Source organism: Centroberyx affinis, unplaced genomic scaffold, assembly GCF_046629955.1.
Source record: "Centroberyx affinis isolate AG114_WGS23_722 - 3 ecotype Tasmania unplaced genomic scaffold, CSIRO-AGI_Caff_v1 ptg001331l_1, whole genome shotgun sequence".
NCBI lineage: Eukaryota > Metazoa > Chordata > Actinopteri > Beryciformes > Berycidae > Centroberyx > Centroberyx affinis.
The window spans coordinates 112,501-130,380 of NW_027279828.1; the positions used below are offsets into that span (position 1 = coordinate 112,501).

The 17,880-nt window shown below is 41.2% G+C and overlaps 1 protein-coding gene and 2 non-coding genes across 3 annotated transcripts in view; all 3 read left to right on the plus strand.

Annotated features, from left to right (window-relative positions):
- Positions 1-17,218, plus strand: part of LOC139649336 (cytoplasmic dynein 2 heavy chain 1-like) — a gene marked incomplete at its 5' end in the record, with an annotated part of 129,714 nt that extends 112,496 nt beyond the window's left edge. Inside the window, 7 exons of the mRNA XM_071525714.1 lie at positions 3,110-3,217; positions 4,111-4,212; positions 9,941-10,030; positions 13,006-13,115; positions 13,786-13,867; positions 15,793-15,909; positions 16,477-17,218. Of these exons, the coding sequence (XP_071381815.1) occupies positions 3,110-3,217; positions 4,111-4,212; positions 9,941-10,030; positions 13,006-13,115; positions 13,786-13,867; positions 15,793-15,909; positions 16,477-16,635 (768 nt within the window). The remainder of the gene's footprint in view (positions 1-3,109; positions 3,218-4,110; positions 4,213-9,940; positions 10,031-13,005; positions 13,116-13,785; positions 13,868-15,792; positions 15,910-16,476) is intronic.
- On the plus strand, positions 3,879-3,951 carry trnam-cau (transfer RNA methionine (anticodon CAU)). Its single transcript has one exon. It is a non-coding gene; the product is annotated as a tRNA-Met (tRNA).
- trnam-cau (transfer RNA methionine (anticodon CAU)) lies at positions 6,224-6,296 on the plus strand. The gene has a single exon. It is a non-coding gene; the product is annotated as a tRNA-Met (tRNA).
- Positions 17,219-17,880: the final 662 nt, after the last annotated feature.

The following is a 17,880-nucleotide window of genomic DNA, read 5'->3' on the forward strand; positions in this document are numbered from 1 at the left end:
ATTGTACCGCCAGTCACAGTAATGCTCATGTAAATCTGGATGCATGGAGATTGGAACTGTTTCGGACACATTTCCACATAAATAAATCAAGCAAGTCACTATAACTGTCAAACCCTCAATCTCCTACGCTGCTAAACCCCTGTTAAGCTTTAACTTGCCATTTTAGCCTGAAACCCAGGGTCTCTGCTTTTAGCGAGATTTTATATTTATTATAATATACCATTATTTTCATTCAATTTAGTGTAATTATATTCTTTTATCATCTATTGTGTAGTTCTTTCCAAGCCGTGTTAAATTCAGCAGTACTCTTTATTTGTATGCAAAATCATGTTTTTACATTGCCCAAGCAATAGTAATTAGTCCAAATAAAAAGCTGTGAGAGCTAATTGGAAATTAGTGCAGTCTAATTGAGCACTGTGTGTGATAGCCACTGGCTTGCCCACTCTAGCTGCACTGCTGTGTGTGTGGTTGCTTAGAGACCGGCACCTTTCAAATCAAAAGGACATCTACATGCACATTAAATAATTTAGCCACCTTCTTGCCCTTCTTTCGCTTTCATTCTCTCTTTTATTCACTCTCACGCTGTCGTTCGCTCATTCTCTTTCCCTCATTCTCTCTCACCCTCTCTCATCTCTCTCTCTCTCACCCACTCTAATTTTTTTAATTGTTGCTATTGTGTCATTGTAACCCAGCTTCCCATAGACCACAAACCACCTCTGACTGCTTTCAATTAAACATGCCCTGTGTTGTGGGCTCACCCTCTGTATGTGATTGTGGGTGTTTCCCTGATGTGTAACTTGTGCATGCTTGGCACATTTGTTTTGCATTCCCAATAGGAAGCTGTACTGAAAGACATGACAAGACATCCCACAGGAAATGTGTTAGTCAAGGTTAAGTAGCTGACTAATCTAAATACCTGAATGAATAACACGCACACTTAATGTTTTCTATCTGCCTTTTGTGTTTAACATGCAAGGGTTAATAAACTCAATTCAATTAGTTTGCATTGCATTCAAATTCGTATCAACTTACCAGTAGGTTAATGAAGTACACAAGTAAATGCAGGGGTGAAGGCAGTGTAAAAGTCATTTGCAATGACACAAAGAAATCATTTGGAGTAGTACTTACTAACAGAGCTAAATGCCAACATTTTAGACAGGCTATGCTGATATTACAGCTTTAACGTTAACTAAAGTTGTAGCAATGAGCTTTACCCAAACAACGTGATGCTCACTCCCAAATTAATATGCTCCTCATTAATTTGCTCCAGCAGATGTCACGGTTAGACCCTGTGTTGAACATGGCTTTGGTCTCAATGGAAATAGATTTTTTTCAGGTTTTACGTTCAAGGCAGGATGTTCTTTTGTTAAGGCATCCCTCCTTGGCTAGAAAGCACTGCAGGAATCTCTGTGTCTTGCACTAGTCTTCATTTTAAATTATCAAATAACAAGGTCATTTAAATCTCTAAAGACATCGGCATGGAATTTCCAGCAGCGATGGATTCAGTCCATTGCCAATCCCCAATGTTTTCATCTGGTCACCCAAACCTAATGTTATTTGTCCATGTGTGCAGGCATATTTATTTGTGCGTCTGTGTGTATACAGGTGGGTGTACTTAAGTGTGTCTATGCGTGTGTGTGTGTGTATGGGTATGTGTGTGTGCATTATTGTGTGTGTGTGTGTGTGTGTGTGTGTGCATGTGTGTGTGTGTGTGTGAGAGAGAGAGAGAGAGAGAGAGAGAGAGAGAGAATGTGTATTCATTTTGACAAATCCTTGTCTAGATTGGTACCAGGGGAGGAGGAGCAGACAGCAGAGAATGTTTATTTGGCTGTTTAGTTATTTTCTTGAATAGGGACAATAGCAGAGATGCAGACAGACATTGGACCTAACTGAATCCCACACTACCAGCCTTTTTCTCTCATTGTCTCATTTATTTATCTCTCTTTTTCTCCTTTCCCCTATCCCACCACCCCGCTCTCCCTCTATACCCTCACTCCCTCCTTCTGCATAGAGGCAAGGAGAACAAATAGGATGAGGGTGTAGAGGGTGTTGTCTGCAATGGAAAAAGAGAGAATATCTGGGTTTGTTTGTCTGCATGTATCTGTGTTTGCACACCCTTCCAAGTGGATCTGAGTATCAGGCTTAGATCTGTGTGTAGTAACTAATTGAATCGTCCCTTCTGTTTTGCTGTGCTGAAAGAGAGAGAGAGATGAGAAGATGTGCTCTTTGGTTACATCTTGTTATTCTGGTAGAACAAAGAAATAAAGCTCAAACTCCAAACATCTATTGCAGACAAGGCTGGGTAGATATAGAAATAAAAGAACCGATTTACCAGAGATGGTATAGTATGCTATCTAATGCACAGCAGTCAGAAAAAGTTTGTTTTATATCTTACTCTAATTAATACCGAAGCCATTCTACTGTCCAATAGCCGATTTGAGCAAATGTATTGTTTGCTGTGCCGTGTGGTGTTGCAGTGGTAGGACGAACATAAAGCAACTCTAGTACATGATTATACAAGAGGATATAGCAAGGCATAAAGCTCTGCAGGCAGGAGCGGCAAGGAGTGAAATGCTACTGCTTTGAGGTAAAAAGGATGATCATCAGCTAATTTCATTAGATTCTAAGTTAATATTATACATTTGTTTGATATTGATTAGTGTTAGGGTCTCCACGAGTATTCCTGAACTCAAGACATGGAACACCAGTATGCAAACCACTGCTTCATACTTGTTCTATGTAGGAGAGCCATCTCTTCCTCCCTCTTTCACCCCCCCTCTCTCTTCCTCCTTTCTTCCACCCCTCTCTCCAGACAGCTAACAGCTTCAGTCTCCTCCCCAACAAACAAACACAAAGCAGTGCTGCACCACCATTGAAATTCCTAACTTGTACCATGGCATATCTCATGTTACCATACCATCTGATAGGATCAGTGAGAGCACTATCGATCACTCAAACAGGACGTAGGAGTTGATGTCATCAATCACACCCCACCATCATTAGGGCTCGATATCAACTAACCAATATGATAACTGGTAACAATGCAGTGCTAAAATGTACTAAAATTACAGTTTAAAATTCTCTTTCTCTCTCCCTCTCTCTCTCGCAGGGTTCAACTCTGATCCACCAGAAGGTGGCCCCACCTTCAGAAGGTCATGGGTCACCGGTCCTGTCATTCATAGTTCTGGAGCAGTTCAGCGCCATCCGCTTGGTCCAGGTATGACAGATAACCAGTGCTGGTACCAATAGAAAAGAGATAATAGAAAGAGCAATAAAATATTTTTGAAAAAAAAGGTGCACCTGAGATGGGTTTTTAAAAAAGGAAAAAAGAATAGTCATGTTGAGCAGTCAGATTGCCATACCATGGTTAACATCAGCTTTTTGAGTCTCACTGCACTTTATACAGTATAAAACAGCAAAAACAAGAGATTGTTGATTAGCTCCCTGGTTACCACAAGAGTCGTAGAAACAAATAAAACACAGCTAGCCTTGTCTGTACGATGTTAACACATCAGCTTTTTGAGTCTCATGCACTTTTTTCCTGAAGCTGTATGCTTTCCCAGGCCTTGTTAGTGCAGTGTTGTTGCTGGAAACCTGCCACACAATGACATTCACTCCAATCAAATCAGTTGTTACTATAGTTCCGTACTATATAACTACAACTTCCCAGGTTTGAATCTGACATGGGACCTTTGTTGATTTTTGTTACAAATCATATATATAATTGCTTTGTTTGTAGTTTTCAAATTAACATTTCATTATCTACAATTACAATATGTCTATAATCTATAGCAGGCTTTTCCTTTCACTTACTATACCAAGATCCAGATCGGATTGTTATTTTTCCTTTGATAGAATTTGTGAGCTTGTTTCTTCAGGCCTTGTTGGCGCAGTAGGCAGCGCGTCAGTCTCATAATCTGAAGGTCGTGAGTTCGAGCCTCACACAGGGCAAGTGTTTTACTGCATACAAGCCTTGTCTGTACGATGCTAACACATCAGCTTTCGGAGTCTCATGCGCTTAGGTACCGCCGCTCTGAAAACAGCGATGCAGGAAAATATGGTACATCAGGTGTAGTTCACTCACACTGAACTGTATGCATGCTGTCACAGGGTATCCACCAGTCCCTGGCTGCACTCAGCAAAGTCATCAGAGGGACCCAACTGCTCACTGCTGAAGTCCAAAAACTGGCCACTGCCCTGCTCAACCAAGAGGTAGGGATGGAGAGAGGGAAGGAGAGAAAGAGAGGAGATGAGAAATACATTGAGACAAAGAGTGTGTGTGTTTGTGAGAGAAAGAGAGTATGTGAGCATGCATGCTGGTATGTGTTTGTGTGTACACATTTGCTTTTGCATATCCTTGTTCATATGTGTATTTTCAAGACCGGGTGAAATGTAATCAGGGCTCAGTTCAACCAAATGGTTCTGATAAGGACTCATGCATGGGAATGTTCCAATTTGAATGGCGAAGTTCATATTGTGCTGGTTGCAGTGCTAACCAAACCAGCAACAGTAAATAATTGCACAGTTAGTAGGTAGCAATAGTAAAGCAAAGAAGCAGCAGCATTCCCACAGAGAAATTCTCTCATTGCCCCCCTCAGAGCACAGAGTCAAACAAAATAGCACTCCATGAGCTTAGAGAGTTTCAGTGTTTTGTTCAAGGACACCTCAACAAGACACTGCTGCCAACATGATGCAAAATGTTTGTAGTTTTTTTGTCAGTACACTTGTTGATAATTAGCTGGATGGAAGATGTTTTTTTTTTTAATCAGAAGTGTTCTTTTTACATTGGAAACAACCTCACAAGGGCAGCACCTTCAGCTTGCTTCAGTCTTAAAAAGTAGACACATACAGGTGTCTACTTTGGGACGACACACATTTGTGTCAATTTCCAACACAACATACTGTATGTTAATATATGTTGTTTCAACATGTTTTCATTAGTTGTATTAAGAATTAACACAAATGTGCATTGTCCCAAGCTAGACTCACAGATGTTTTGAAAACGGCACATGCTTTTTAAAAGTATAAGAGATGTTAATATATTTGTTGCGCCCCTGATTGTGGTCATCACAAGTTCACTGTAGTTTGTGCAAATTGAGGAATTAATATTTATTTTTGGTGCGTTACTAAACAAGTCACAAAAGTCATTTTTCACTTCATGGGTTTTTGAAGCCTTTGAGTATGCAAAACATGCACTTAGAGTCTGTTGCATTCAATGAAACAGGGTGATCTCAGGAGGCCCAAGGCCATGGCACCATGCCAGCTCTCTCCTTCATCTCCTTCATTATCTCTCTCTCTCTCTCTCTCTCTCTTTCTTGCACTGTCTTCCTCTTCATTTCTGCTATCTCTACATCTCTCTCTCCGTTTCTGTTATCTCGCCCAACCTCTTCTCTGGGGTGTCTGATAGAGGACCATCTGACCACACACACACAGACACACACACACACACACGCAGACACACACACACACACGCACACACAAAGTGCAGTGTCTCCATGCCCTGATTGGACCCATGATTAATTATGTGCTGCTCTTTGATTGGTGGAGCATCCAACTAGTCGGCGGAAGTCATTTCCTTCCAACACACCTCTGGTTTTAGCCACAACACAATATGCATGTGCTGTTTGTGTTTTCACTGTCTTATTTCCAGTGTCAGGCTTTGTAAAATGTTTTCCGACACTTCAGTTGCATCCAACAAATTCAAATAGTGATATCTTTGTTGAGGAGAATCAGGCATGCCACTGTTAGTCATGGTATTAGTTGATAATACAAATTGCTTCATGGTTTCTGCTGTCAAAGCTGTTTTGAACCACAGTGAAAACAGACCCTTATCCATACTGCTACCCCCCTCCCTCTGGGAGTGTTAGAGCTACAGAAGCTGTATGCTTTCCCAGGCCTTGTTAGTGCAGTGTTGTTGCTGGAAATCTGCCACACAATGACATTCACTCTAATACAATCAGAGTTTCCTGGTGGCTCAGTTGGCTACATTCTGTGCTGTATAACTACAACATCCTAGGTTCAAATCTGACATGGGACCTTTGTCCTGGCCACAAATCATATATAATTGCTTTTTTTGTAGCCTTTTTTTAATATGTCAAATCAACATTTCAGTGTGTACAATTACAATATGTCTATAACCTATAGCAGGCTTCTCCTTTCACTTACTATACCGAGATCCAGATTGGTTTGTTGTTTTTCCAATAATACGATCAGTAAGCTACAGGCCTTGTTGGCGCAGTAGGCAGCGCGTCAGTCTCATAATCTGAAGGTCGTGAGTTCGAGCCTCACACAGGGCAAGTCTTTTACTGCAGACTAGCTTTTCTAAACAGTGGTGAAATCGAAGCCACAAGGGCAGGCGCACGTATACAGAGCTGACATACAGCTGGCAAACATGGCACGTCTCCTCCTGTGTGTGTCCGCAGGTTGGGATAAGGACAGAGGAGAGATGGTGGGGATGGAGGAGGAGAGAAGATGGGAAGGGTGTATATATATTAGGCGCAATCAAACTTTCGCTCTCTCCATGCTCATAATCTCCTGACAGCTGCCTTAAGCATGCTCTCCCCCTCACCTTTTATCTTAATCAGCAGGTTTTCAGAATCTCATCCCCACATCTGTCACACACACCAACTTTCTCTCTCTCTCTTGCATCCCTCTCTCTCCTCCATCTCTCTCTCTCTCTCTATCTCTCTCACTCTCCTCTCTCACTCTTGCGCTATAATCAGTTTTTATCTAACTATTCAGATGAGCTCTCAGGCCTGTTGGACTGACTCGTGACTTTCTTCTTTTTTTTTTTTTTTTGCTCTGAACTCAACTAATTAGGCACCTCACATTGCCCAAAGTAGTGAGCACTACTTCAACTTTTTCCTCGTTGGTAATTTCTAGGACATATTTTTGAAGTTCTCTGTATTTGTGCTGTGCATGTATAATCACAATGCAACTTTCCATTGAGTTGTTTGATGATGAAACAGATATTTTGTTAGTTCTGTAGGACAGTACAACATTGTTGAGTCTTGCCATAATTTATAGTGTGGTTTCGTAAATTATAGAGTGGGACCCAAAATATTGGCACAGGCCTGCTGTTCTATAAAGGACAACAGTTGGGAAGAGTTTTCACAAGCCTGGGCCCCAGCGGCTGAAAATGTGTCAAACCATGGAAATAGCAGCAGCTCTCATCCTTGTTGGTGCGGCTGTGCACTTTAGTGAGATACAAAAGCCTCGGCACATCTTATTATTAATTGTTTGCAAATGTTATATAAAGCGTAGAATGACAGTAAATACCATACCAGCAGCTCGAAAAAATGCTCGGCAGATATTAACTTTGCCATGGGAAGATTTGATAGAGCTGTAGTCGGGCAGACGGTCATTTCTGCCACTCGCTATATGCCATCCAATGCCATCCATTTATCATGTCAGATGAAAAATAAACTCTTTGCCTCAGAAGGAAAGATGAGCCATTGTGCCCCAAGTCTTATTGTCCTGTATGAATTCATTGTGATTTTTTTAGCAGGATGTGTGATGTAGAATAAAGCATTAAAACAATCATTTGAAAAGATCATTAAAAGGCAGAAACATAACAACTTTTGGACTGAATATATATTGTTACAGATGGTCATTAAGTACAATGATACAACAATCAGATTTACCTAATATGTTGCATGTCAAAATGTGACCATATTGTTTCAGTAAATTTCAGGATTCATGGCACATTCTCATAATTCTCATAATTAACAGGTTGTAATGACAGAATTATGACACCCATTTTCTAATCCATCCTGAATATGACCCACTTTTCCTCAATATTTGATCTTACTCGGTCGTTTAACACCCATTAGTGTCAAACAATGGTGTCTGAAAGTGTGAATATATCTGAATGGCTACAGCAATAACAATGAGGCAGTGAGTGCTATAATTTCCTCTGGCGTGACATAGTCTCTCAAAAATAAAAGCACCTAAAAACAGGAAACATAGGCCATAACTGTTGGAACAACTAATTTAATTTGAAAAATGGAATTACCTTACAACTTTATGAATGAATAATGAAGAAAATTAAGCAATTATCCAGTCCCATGTGCCTCATGCCTCTTTCAGATTGGCAGATACACTGCCAGTGGGGAACTGATTGTTGTTGTTAGGATTAGGCTATAACTTTTTAAACAAATAATGAGTTTAACTTGGAACCTAAGGTACTATATTTCTGAAAATGGTACAATGATCAGCCAGGTTTGCCAAGTGTTGTATATGAAAATGTTGCCATAGTTTCAGTGTTTAAATGCAACTATGAGAGGATTAAGGGCACATCCTTGTTATTAACAGGTTGAAGTGGCAGAATTATAACACCCATCTTCTAATCCACAATAAATTGCCTAAATAAATATCCCAAATAAATACTTGAGCTTGAACGGATCATTTACCCCCCATTAGTGTCAATGACATGGATGCCAAAGTGTTACTGCAATAACAATGAGTCAGTGAGTGAGTGTCATAATTTCACACATAGAAGTACTCCACAACAATTGAGTGATGAAGACGATGAAGACTACAGAGAAAGAGGGAAATTGCTCAGGAAAGCAGTAAAGTCTATATAGAAATGGTGAAATATATCGCTCAACAGTCATGTTCTCACCAGTCAGCACCAGTAACCTCACTGTGACATACTCTCTCATGAGCATTTCTATAAATTCAGAAAAATAAAAGCACCTAAAAATGAATGTTATTGAATTTAATTTGGAAAATAGAAACTGCTTTCAATTTCAACTTTCTGAACTAATAATTAATAAAACCCTGCCATTTACCACCTGCTTTTATCATGATAATGGAGGTCTTATTTTCAGTCTAAGTAATGTGTTTGGGCTGAACAAGGTCCACCCATCAGCGATGCATGAGACCACCTGGTTTTGCTCACACCAGCCCCTGTGGTCTGGCATGACCAGTGGCATGAAATCTTTTTAGCGCACAGGAAGTGATGTGTTTTATGTATTTGGAAAACTGTCCATTTTGTTTTGTAGTAACTGGCAGATGCAGCTCTGCAGGGATCGGCTTCATTGCCTCTTCATTGTCTTCAGCTGTCCAGAAAAAAAGAACTACATCTTTGGAAAGTTTTGCACAAATTAAAAGGCTCACCTGTGCTTATTTGCCTTGTATTGAGGGGTCTGGGATTTGTTAAGCCTCCAGATTTTTTGTTTTCACTAGTTTTCACTCAGTGCAGCTAAATTTTAACATTACGAGAAAATCCCTGCTCTCTGTCTGGAAGTGTATTTGTTTTGTGGCATCATTAACTTAACATTCTATCAGAACGTATTAATAAATACTGGAGCCTTAGAAATTTCAGTGACTTTCATGTTTATCTCCCTGCACACTTGACTACAACACACATACACACACACACACACTCACACGCACTCACACGCACGGCAGGAGGGTGAGTGGATGGTTTGCTCACAGCTGAGAGACATACAAGGTGCCTTTTAGCGCCGTTAAGACTTCTAAGCCTGAACAACACCAAACTCAATCTCCCACCGTGTGTTGTGTGTGTGTGTGTGTGTGTGTGTGTGTGTGTGTGTGTGTGTGTGTATGTATGCGTGTGGTGTGTGTGTGTGTGTGTGTGTGTCCGTAGGGCAGTGCTTTGATCTCTGTTTAATAGCTTAGGGAATAAGAGCTGCTCCTCCTAACCTGTTCCAGAGTTAACAACAGTCTCCTAAGGGAAGCTTTCATTTACCTCCATACACACATATCAAGAAGTTTTAATCTAAGGTTATACAGACACACATTTTGTTCTTATAGAGATTCCTGTTTTCCTGCTTGCTGCCCATCATCACCTTTTTTGTTGTTTTTTATTTTGTGTTTTTCTGATCACAGCCATGAATAACTTTCTCTCCTCCTTTATCCCTGCCTCTACCTCTCTCTCTCTCTCTCTCTCTATCTCTCTCTCTCTGTCTCTCAGTGTCCCTTGACATGGCAGAATAAATGGGAGGGTCCAGAGGAGCCCATGCAGTACCTCAGAACTGTGGTAACACGGGCTCTTGCCATACAGGTAACACATGCATGACATACATAGTGTATGACATACACACAGACATACCATATCTCTCTCTCTCTCTCTCTCTTTCTCTCTCTCTCTCTCTCTCTCTCTCTGTCTTTCACACATACACATAGACACAATTGTCGTGAGTTGTGGCAAAGGATTGATTGTGTTTTGATTTTTGAGAGATCATTTCACAAACATTATATTTCCTTTGGATAAAGAACAGAGAATCCAGTGTGTAATAATTGTCATCTTTATGTCCAGTGTGGTTTAGTTGTAATTATCCCTTCAGGGACTGGAATTCACACTGCACTGGAAGTCTGCTGCTATCAGGGGACCTCTTCCACAGAAACAGTTGTAATTAGTGGTGGAATTTCTATGTTACAAATTGCGGTAAAGCCATGTGGCATCAAAAAGACTGATGACCTCAGTGGTTATTACAAAGCCCTGGATGCCCCTGGGACTCCTCGGTGGTACTCCTCCCACTGGAATGGGACTTTAGACGCCTTAGACTGTTCTAATCAGCATTAGTGTAATGATTCTGAGGGAGCCATTTATGCATTTTTATCCTGCTGGCAGCATTGTCCTCTGATAGTCATGAACACTGACCTTGCATCTTGAATATCTTAAACCACGACTTGCAACCCTAAATGGGTCTTATACTGTTTCTGGTGAATCCCCACATGGCAAGAGTCCTTGTATATTTAACTGAGCCTGGGTCCAAGGACCAGACTAAACACCTTCAAGTTATGTCTCGGGCTGAAATTATTTATGACTGATTTTGAGGGAATGTGGGGGCTAAAACCATGCCAGAAAAATTCTAATGTTGTTTTTATAGAAGTGCTTCATAAATAAAAGGGGATTATTATATAAAAGCATGAGGTTCTGGGAGGTGTCAGCCCTAGTTTAGTGCCAGGTAATAAGGGCTCCGGCTGAAACACCTTGTCTCCGTTTCTCCTCTCAACTGTGTCTCACTGTACGCCTACCTCAATATGCTCTGGCAGACTAGCGTTCACACACACACACACAAGATACTCAGAAATTATTCATTTCTATGTGAATTTCATGCATTCCACTTTTTGTGTGGGCGAGCCTCACTGCCTGTAGACACAGGCAGTGTCTGTCTGCTGGCCAGCCTGCCTGCCCATCTGTCTGTGTGTGTGTCTCTCATGTCTGTCTGTCTGTCTGCTCGCCTTCCTCTCTTTTTGCATTTCTCTACCTGCTCTCCATCTGTCTTCTTGTCTGTCTATTTATCCGGAGGCAACATCATCCTTAACTATCTATTTCTGTCATCAGTACTGAGTGATATATCTCTGTTAGCAGTGTGTCTGTGTCCTGTTAGCTAATCAGACTAATAAAGGCAGAGCAGGCCAGAGCTGCTGCTGAGCGGAGCTGCTAAAGAGCTAACAGCACAGCAGTATACCCAGACAAGCAGTTCGACCTTGAAACACACACAAATGCTCACACACACATGCACACACAATGATGTGCATACCAGCACACACTGGCGTGCTGCATTATTAATGCCGAAAGCTCCCTTTTGGTGCACGTGCCTGCCTTTGTGTATGCATGTGTGTTCAGATGTGTGTGTGCATATTGTCTACCTGTGTTCATGTGCATGCAAGTATGTGCCTGTGTGTTTGCTTGCATTTTGTGTGCATAATTTGTTTTAGCATAACGCCCGTCCCAATCTATCTGTCAAGCCAATGGAGATCGACGCGGGCTTAAAGTGAATCCATTTATAATAGAGATTGGATCAGATGTTTGCTCGTTCTGCTTCTATTTGTCAGCAATGTTCTTCAGCTGACCTCCAAATCCACTAGTTTCTATGGTGATTTAGGAGGAAAATGCCTACCTGTTCAAAAAAGATGATGCAGCCGGAATAGATCAAGACTTAAGTCTTAGATCAAGTCTTGGGGCTTAAATTTGGCCACACTCATTTTATGCTGATGGGGTTTCAAACTTTATATTTTCACATTTGTCTACAAATGTACAGGCTTTATATCATGATAAGCATGGCTGTAATTTCTATGGCAGTGGAATCAGTTGTGGTGACACTGAGCAACTCTTCCAAAGCAAAAAATCAGAGAAGTAGGATGTTAATCTGAGATATCATATCAGGTTCAGCCCAGAGCTGTGCCTCTGACAAACTAGTTTCTACGGTGACTCAGAAAAAGACTGCTTACCTGATCAAAGCAGATGATGCAGAGTCAACCAGCCTAGGTCAACACGTTGGATAAGGCTTACAGGGCCAGTCTACTGATCCAAACTTTGCAGTGTATGCTTGTGTACCTACAGTATAGGTGGATGAAGCACACGCATGTCTCTGTGCATGCATGTGCCTGTGTGTGCCTGTACACCTGTATGTATATGCCCGCAGGTGTGTGTGTGTGTGTGTGTGTCTCTGTGTGTGCATGTGTTTCCATCAGTAGGTAATTGGGGTCCCAGTGTTATCAGTGTGTCTGTTGTTGTTGATGTGGTGATAAAAGGACAAGAGGACATCAAACACTCTAATGGCTACACACAGTTTTATTGACTTGACTCTCTTTCTGTCTCTCCCTCTAACTCTCTCTCCTCCCTCTTTCCATCTCACTTTCACAAACACACATGCTCACTCAGACAAAATTATGATTGGTCCACAGCAAGATTGATTTTCTGTGTGAAAAATTCTAGAGGAAAATTTGATTTTTTTTTAAAAATCAAGTATGTATTTTCTATAACTTGACTTCATACTGAGTGTGAAACTTTGGTGCAATCATTCTAGCAATTCAGGACCTGCTCTGTTTGTGTGAAATTTCATCACTTGAACTGAAGACAATGTAGTATATTCTCATTATCTTTGGGTTCGATCTTCCAAATGTTTTGCATGACTCCTGTGTGAAACTGATTACATACCAAAACGACCTATTATCTGAAAGTGTTTATTTCTTATTTGCTAGTTTATTAATCTTTGTGTACCTCTGTCTGTCTGTGTGTACATCTAGAGTTGGGTGGAGCGTGCAGGCAGACAAGCCCTTCTGTCAGACACTCTGGATCTGTCTGACCTCTTCCACCCAGATACCTTCCTCAATGCTCTGAGACAGGAGACTGCCAGGTGACATTCTGTGTGTGTGTGTGTGTGTGTGTGTGTGTGTGTGTGTCTGTGTCTGTGTCTGTGTCTGTGTGCCTGTGTCTAAGGGTGTAAATTGAGTTTTCATTTTGCTCCTATGGACTGCTCACTGTTCCATTTGCAACTATCTGAATTTGATATGAGGATTAGGTTTTATTTAGAGAATACCTCCTACATTGAGTTGCATTCATCACAATTAGTGCCTGTACTGAGGCAGGTAGATGTAGAGCTTGCTTCTCTCTCTATCTGATAGCTTCTCTCTCTATCTGATACCCCCAGTTGTTAAACCGCAGTGAAAACAGTCCCAGTCCTCCTTCTCCCCTCCTCTCTGTCTCTCTCTCTGAGCCTCCTAAAGGTGCAGAAGCTTCATTGCTCCCCCTAGGCCTTGTTGGTGCAGTGGGCGTCAACTAGGTGTCAGTCTCACAATCTCAAGATTATCAGTTTCAGCCTTGCATGGGGCAGATAATTTAGAATGAATTCTGAAGGGTGGATGATGCTAGAATCAATTTGCTGTAATAATTAGATGGATAATGCTTTATGCAGCTGAGAGTTAAGAAGGATGCGGTGCTGATCAATAAATGGTATGTGCTTGTGTGTAAGTGTGTGTGTGTGTGTGTGTGTGTGTGCAAAGTTTAATAACTTTTTGTGGTTCCAGGTCTATGGGTTGTTCAATGGATAGTTTGATGTTTGTGTCATCATGGCGGAGTCCCATTGCAGAGGCCAAGCTACAAGTCAAGGTAGAATTACAACATACACACATACACCTACACACACACACACACACTGCTCCCATCCAGCAGCAGAATAATGGGACTATATACACGACAGACACTGGCTTAGTAATAAATGGAAAAAAGATGGAATAAAAGACGGCAGGAGTAGAGGACACATGAAGACAGGAATACAGAGGAGGAAAGTGCGGAGGAAGCAGAGAGTGTCAAAGAAGAAAATATGCTCATTTAAATGCAGGTTTGCTGCGTGTCCACCAGAGACAAGTCGGCTGCTTTTACAGTCATCTCTAGTCTCCAGTTGGACAGCAAAGAAAAGTTAGAGTGAGCTGAATGTTTGGGCAACATTGTCTGTCAGCAGTCAGTCAAGTTCTGACTGATATGTCCCACCTACTGGTGAAATGCCATTGCTGTGCAGCTAGTAATTCACTTAGCAGATATTAGCTAATGGACAGTACTAGTGCTGTCAGTTTCCCCTAAAAATTAAATGGACTGATTAATGGCATGTTTCATATTGGCTCATGAAAGCAGGGTGAAATGAATGGACAATGCAATCTAAACAAATATAGGTTATATCCAAAATTGATTCACAACATTGTTTTCACCGTTATTCAGTTTCTTGAAAGATTTCATTTTAAATTTAATGAGAAATAATAAGAGGGTCTTGCCTTTTACTGAGGGGAATCCAAATATCCTCCAAACATTGCTTCTGAAATTAGAAGGAGTAATAATCTCATCAGTGTTTTCTGCCATGATGCCGCTAGCAAGCAGACTAGCAGGTTGGTAGAAGAGTGTCATGAGAGCGACAGAGAATGAGAGTCTATGGAGCCAAGACCCGAGGAGCCAGGGATGCACTCAGTTCAATTGTGTGTGAAAAAAGAAAACTGTTTATTGACACATTCAATGGACAGGCTAGGACTCCTTATTAATTATGATTTTTTGACATTTGACTGAAATATTGAAGGGTTTGGGGGCAAAATGTACAGCAAACCATTATCTTCCACATATATAATATCACTTGTTCTCTTTCTCCCTCTTTCTCTCTCCCTCCCACCCTGTGACATAAGGGTGAATGTTTAATGTCTTTATTATTTAAATACTTTATAGGCATTTTTTCTCTTCCATCATGCCAGTAAAAAAGCTTTGTACTGAATTGAAATACTAATAGAGAGACAGAGAGAGCGAGAGGGATGGGTGTGGGTGGTTTAAAACGAGTCTGCAGCTGCAGGGAGGGGCATCTAAGAGAGAGGGGATAATTGATGTCCAGCAATGAGCTCTCTTTCACACACACACACACACACACACACACACACACACACACACACACACACTCTAGCTTTCTCTGGATTTGTCTTTATCTCTTTCTCCCTCTCTGTCTTTCTCTCGCCCAAAGATTATGGTGATTTAGTAGTTGTCTGTGTGTGTCTGACTTGACGCCAGATTTCCCTTTATTGTCTGGCCTACTGTGGAAAATCCCTGAGTCACTGGACTGACATCACACACACACACACACACACACACACACACACACACAAACTCTCTCACACTATCTGTCTCACATGCACAGTGGGCTTGGTCAGTAGTCGTCAGTCTAGCTCAGAGGTCTTGATGATGACAAGTTAATCTACTGATGGCAGTACACATCTCTCCCTCTCTTGTTTCCATCTTTCCCTTCTCTCACATACGCATTGTCCTCTTTGCCTCTGCTCTTCGTCTCTCTCTTTTCTTCTCTATTTATCTCAACACACGACTCTGGCTTCTTTGTCTCTGCTCCCTCTTTAATCTGTGCTACTTTTAATCTTTTAATAAACATACCATCTTTCTCTCTCTCTCTGTCGCTCTCTCTCTCTCTCTCTGTCTCTGTGTCTTTATGCCTGTATGTCTTTGTGCCCCCTCTTTCTTTCTCTCCTATCTCTCTCGCTCTTTTTTTCCAGGTTGGGGGTCTCCAGTTGGAGGGTTGTAGTTTTGACGGAGTTCATCTGTCTGAGAACCAACATGACTCTCCCAGTGTGTCGGCCGTCCCGCCCTGCTACATGGCCTGGGTTACACAGGTGTGTGTGTGTTTAAAACCTAATATTGTTCCTTCCAACAAGGAGATTATGTTTTTGCCCCTTAGTCTGTCTGTCAGTAGGATATCTTAAAAATATCAACGGATTTCCATTAAATTTGGTATACAGATCAGCCTTGGGCTAAGGAACAACTGATTATATTTTGGTGGTGATCCAGATCTGGGATTTCCATCATTAGACAATTATCATTTTTTAGCCATAACGATGACACTAATGGCGATAGAGACTCCAAATCCTAAAGATATGTTTGCAGAGTCAAGAAATCAGTTCAACTTAAAATTTAAGCGATAGGAATTATGTTTTTGGGTGTAACAGCAATTTAGAGAATTGTTAAGCATTGGTGGATGTTTGCGTTATCTGTGTGCCTTCTTGTTGAACAAGTCATGAATGATTGCAAATTAAAGTAGCCATAAATACATTTGGGAATGTCATTTTTGATGATTTAGTTTTTTCGGGATACACAACTCCTGTTCATTTGTAATTTTTATCTCTGTAAATCATTTAAATGTAATTCTGTGTCCATCCACACATGTGTGTATTCGATGGCAGAGCTCCAGTGTGGATTCCAGCAGTGCAGAGGAGAGCATCTGGCTGCCTCTGTACACCAGCTCAGAGAGGGTGAAGGTGGTCACCCAGGTCTCCCTGCCCTGTGGAACAAACCCCAGCCAGTGGATACAGACTGGAGCCGCGCTCTTCCTCAAACAATAATAACTGAACACCATCTTCACCATCTTGGTGAGGGTAAGAAGACCGAGATGGTGACTGTAGGGGCTTTTGTGGGGGCTAAGTTGTTTCCAGCCTGAGGAGAGAATAATGTTGTCACAACAAATGCACAGGAAAAGTTACCAATGCTCCAAATTACTAACCCCTAGTGATGACACCAGGGACTCATTTTATTCAGCATTCAGTTAAATACAATCAAGGGCACAATATTGCACAAGTGAAAGCAACACTCAGGAGGAAAACAGTTGAGGAATCACTGATATCCCAGTGGTGTGGGATATCAGGATATCAAACCCAACATTTGGGATGTTGGGTTTGGCAGTAACATCTTGACTTGAACGAAAGCTCCTTTCTTTTCCTTTCCCTGACCAGGAGCCAAAATGGATGGCAGGCCTGCTTACACTCAGTCCCTACATGAGGAGGAGTAGTACAGTTTTTTAATGAGATATAAATATTATATCAACAGATTTGCTATTTGGATCCCAGGCTGTAAAACGCTTTGATACCTGTCTTATTGTTTGTTTGATAAAACACTACAACAGTCACCTTATACATTTAATAAAATATTCTAAACATATTCATCAATGTTGCTTGTGTTATTTTGTTTTAAGGACTTGTGAAGAAATCAATATTGACTGTCTGAATCTCAAGTTGCAATTTGCTGCAAATTAAGTTTGAGCCTTGGATGTTTGTTGTACAGTTAGTCCATGGTACTTGAGTGTATTTTTGCATTGTATTTATTCTATTCAAAATAAAGATGTATTTAGTGTTATTGCTCTTTATTTATTAATTTATTCATTCATTCATTGCTAAGCTCTCCATGCCTCCAATTTGGTGCTTGGGGAGCAACTGAAACTGACTCACTCTGCTCTTAATTTCAGTTGAACATGCTTTATTGGCATGGATTTGAGAACAATATTGGCAAAACATCAAAATACAGATCACACTCTGTGTGTGTGTGTGCGTGCCTGCGTGCGTGCGTGTGTATTTCAGTGCTGGGTTGACCCCCCTCCACACACTGAGTATCAGTAGTCACAACAGTTCAACAATGAACAATACAGCTCGCACTGCTCTCTCTCTCTCTCTCCCTCTCTCTCTCTCTCTGTCAGCTCCGTTCAAATGGGCATTAGTGGCATGAAGCACTTCAATATCTATTGCCAAAGCAAATGGTGATTCTCTCTCTATCCCTCTCCCCCTCTCTCTCTCTCTCTCTCTCTCTCTCTCTCTCTC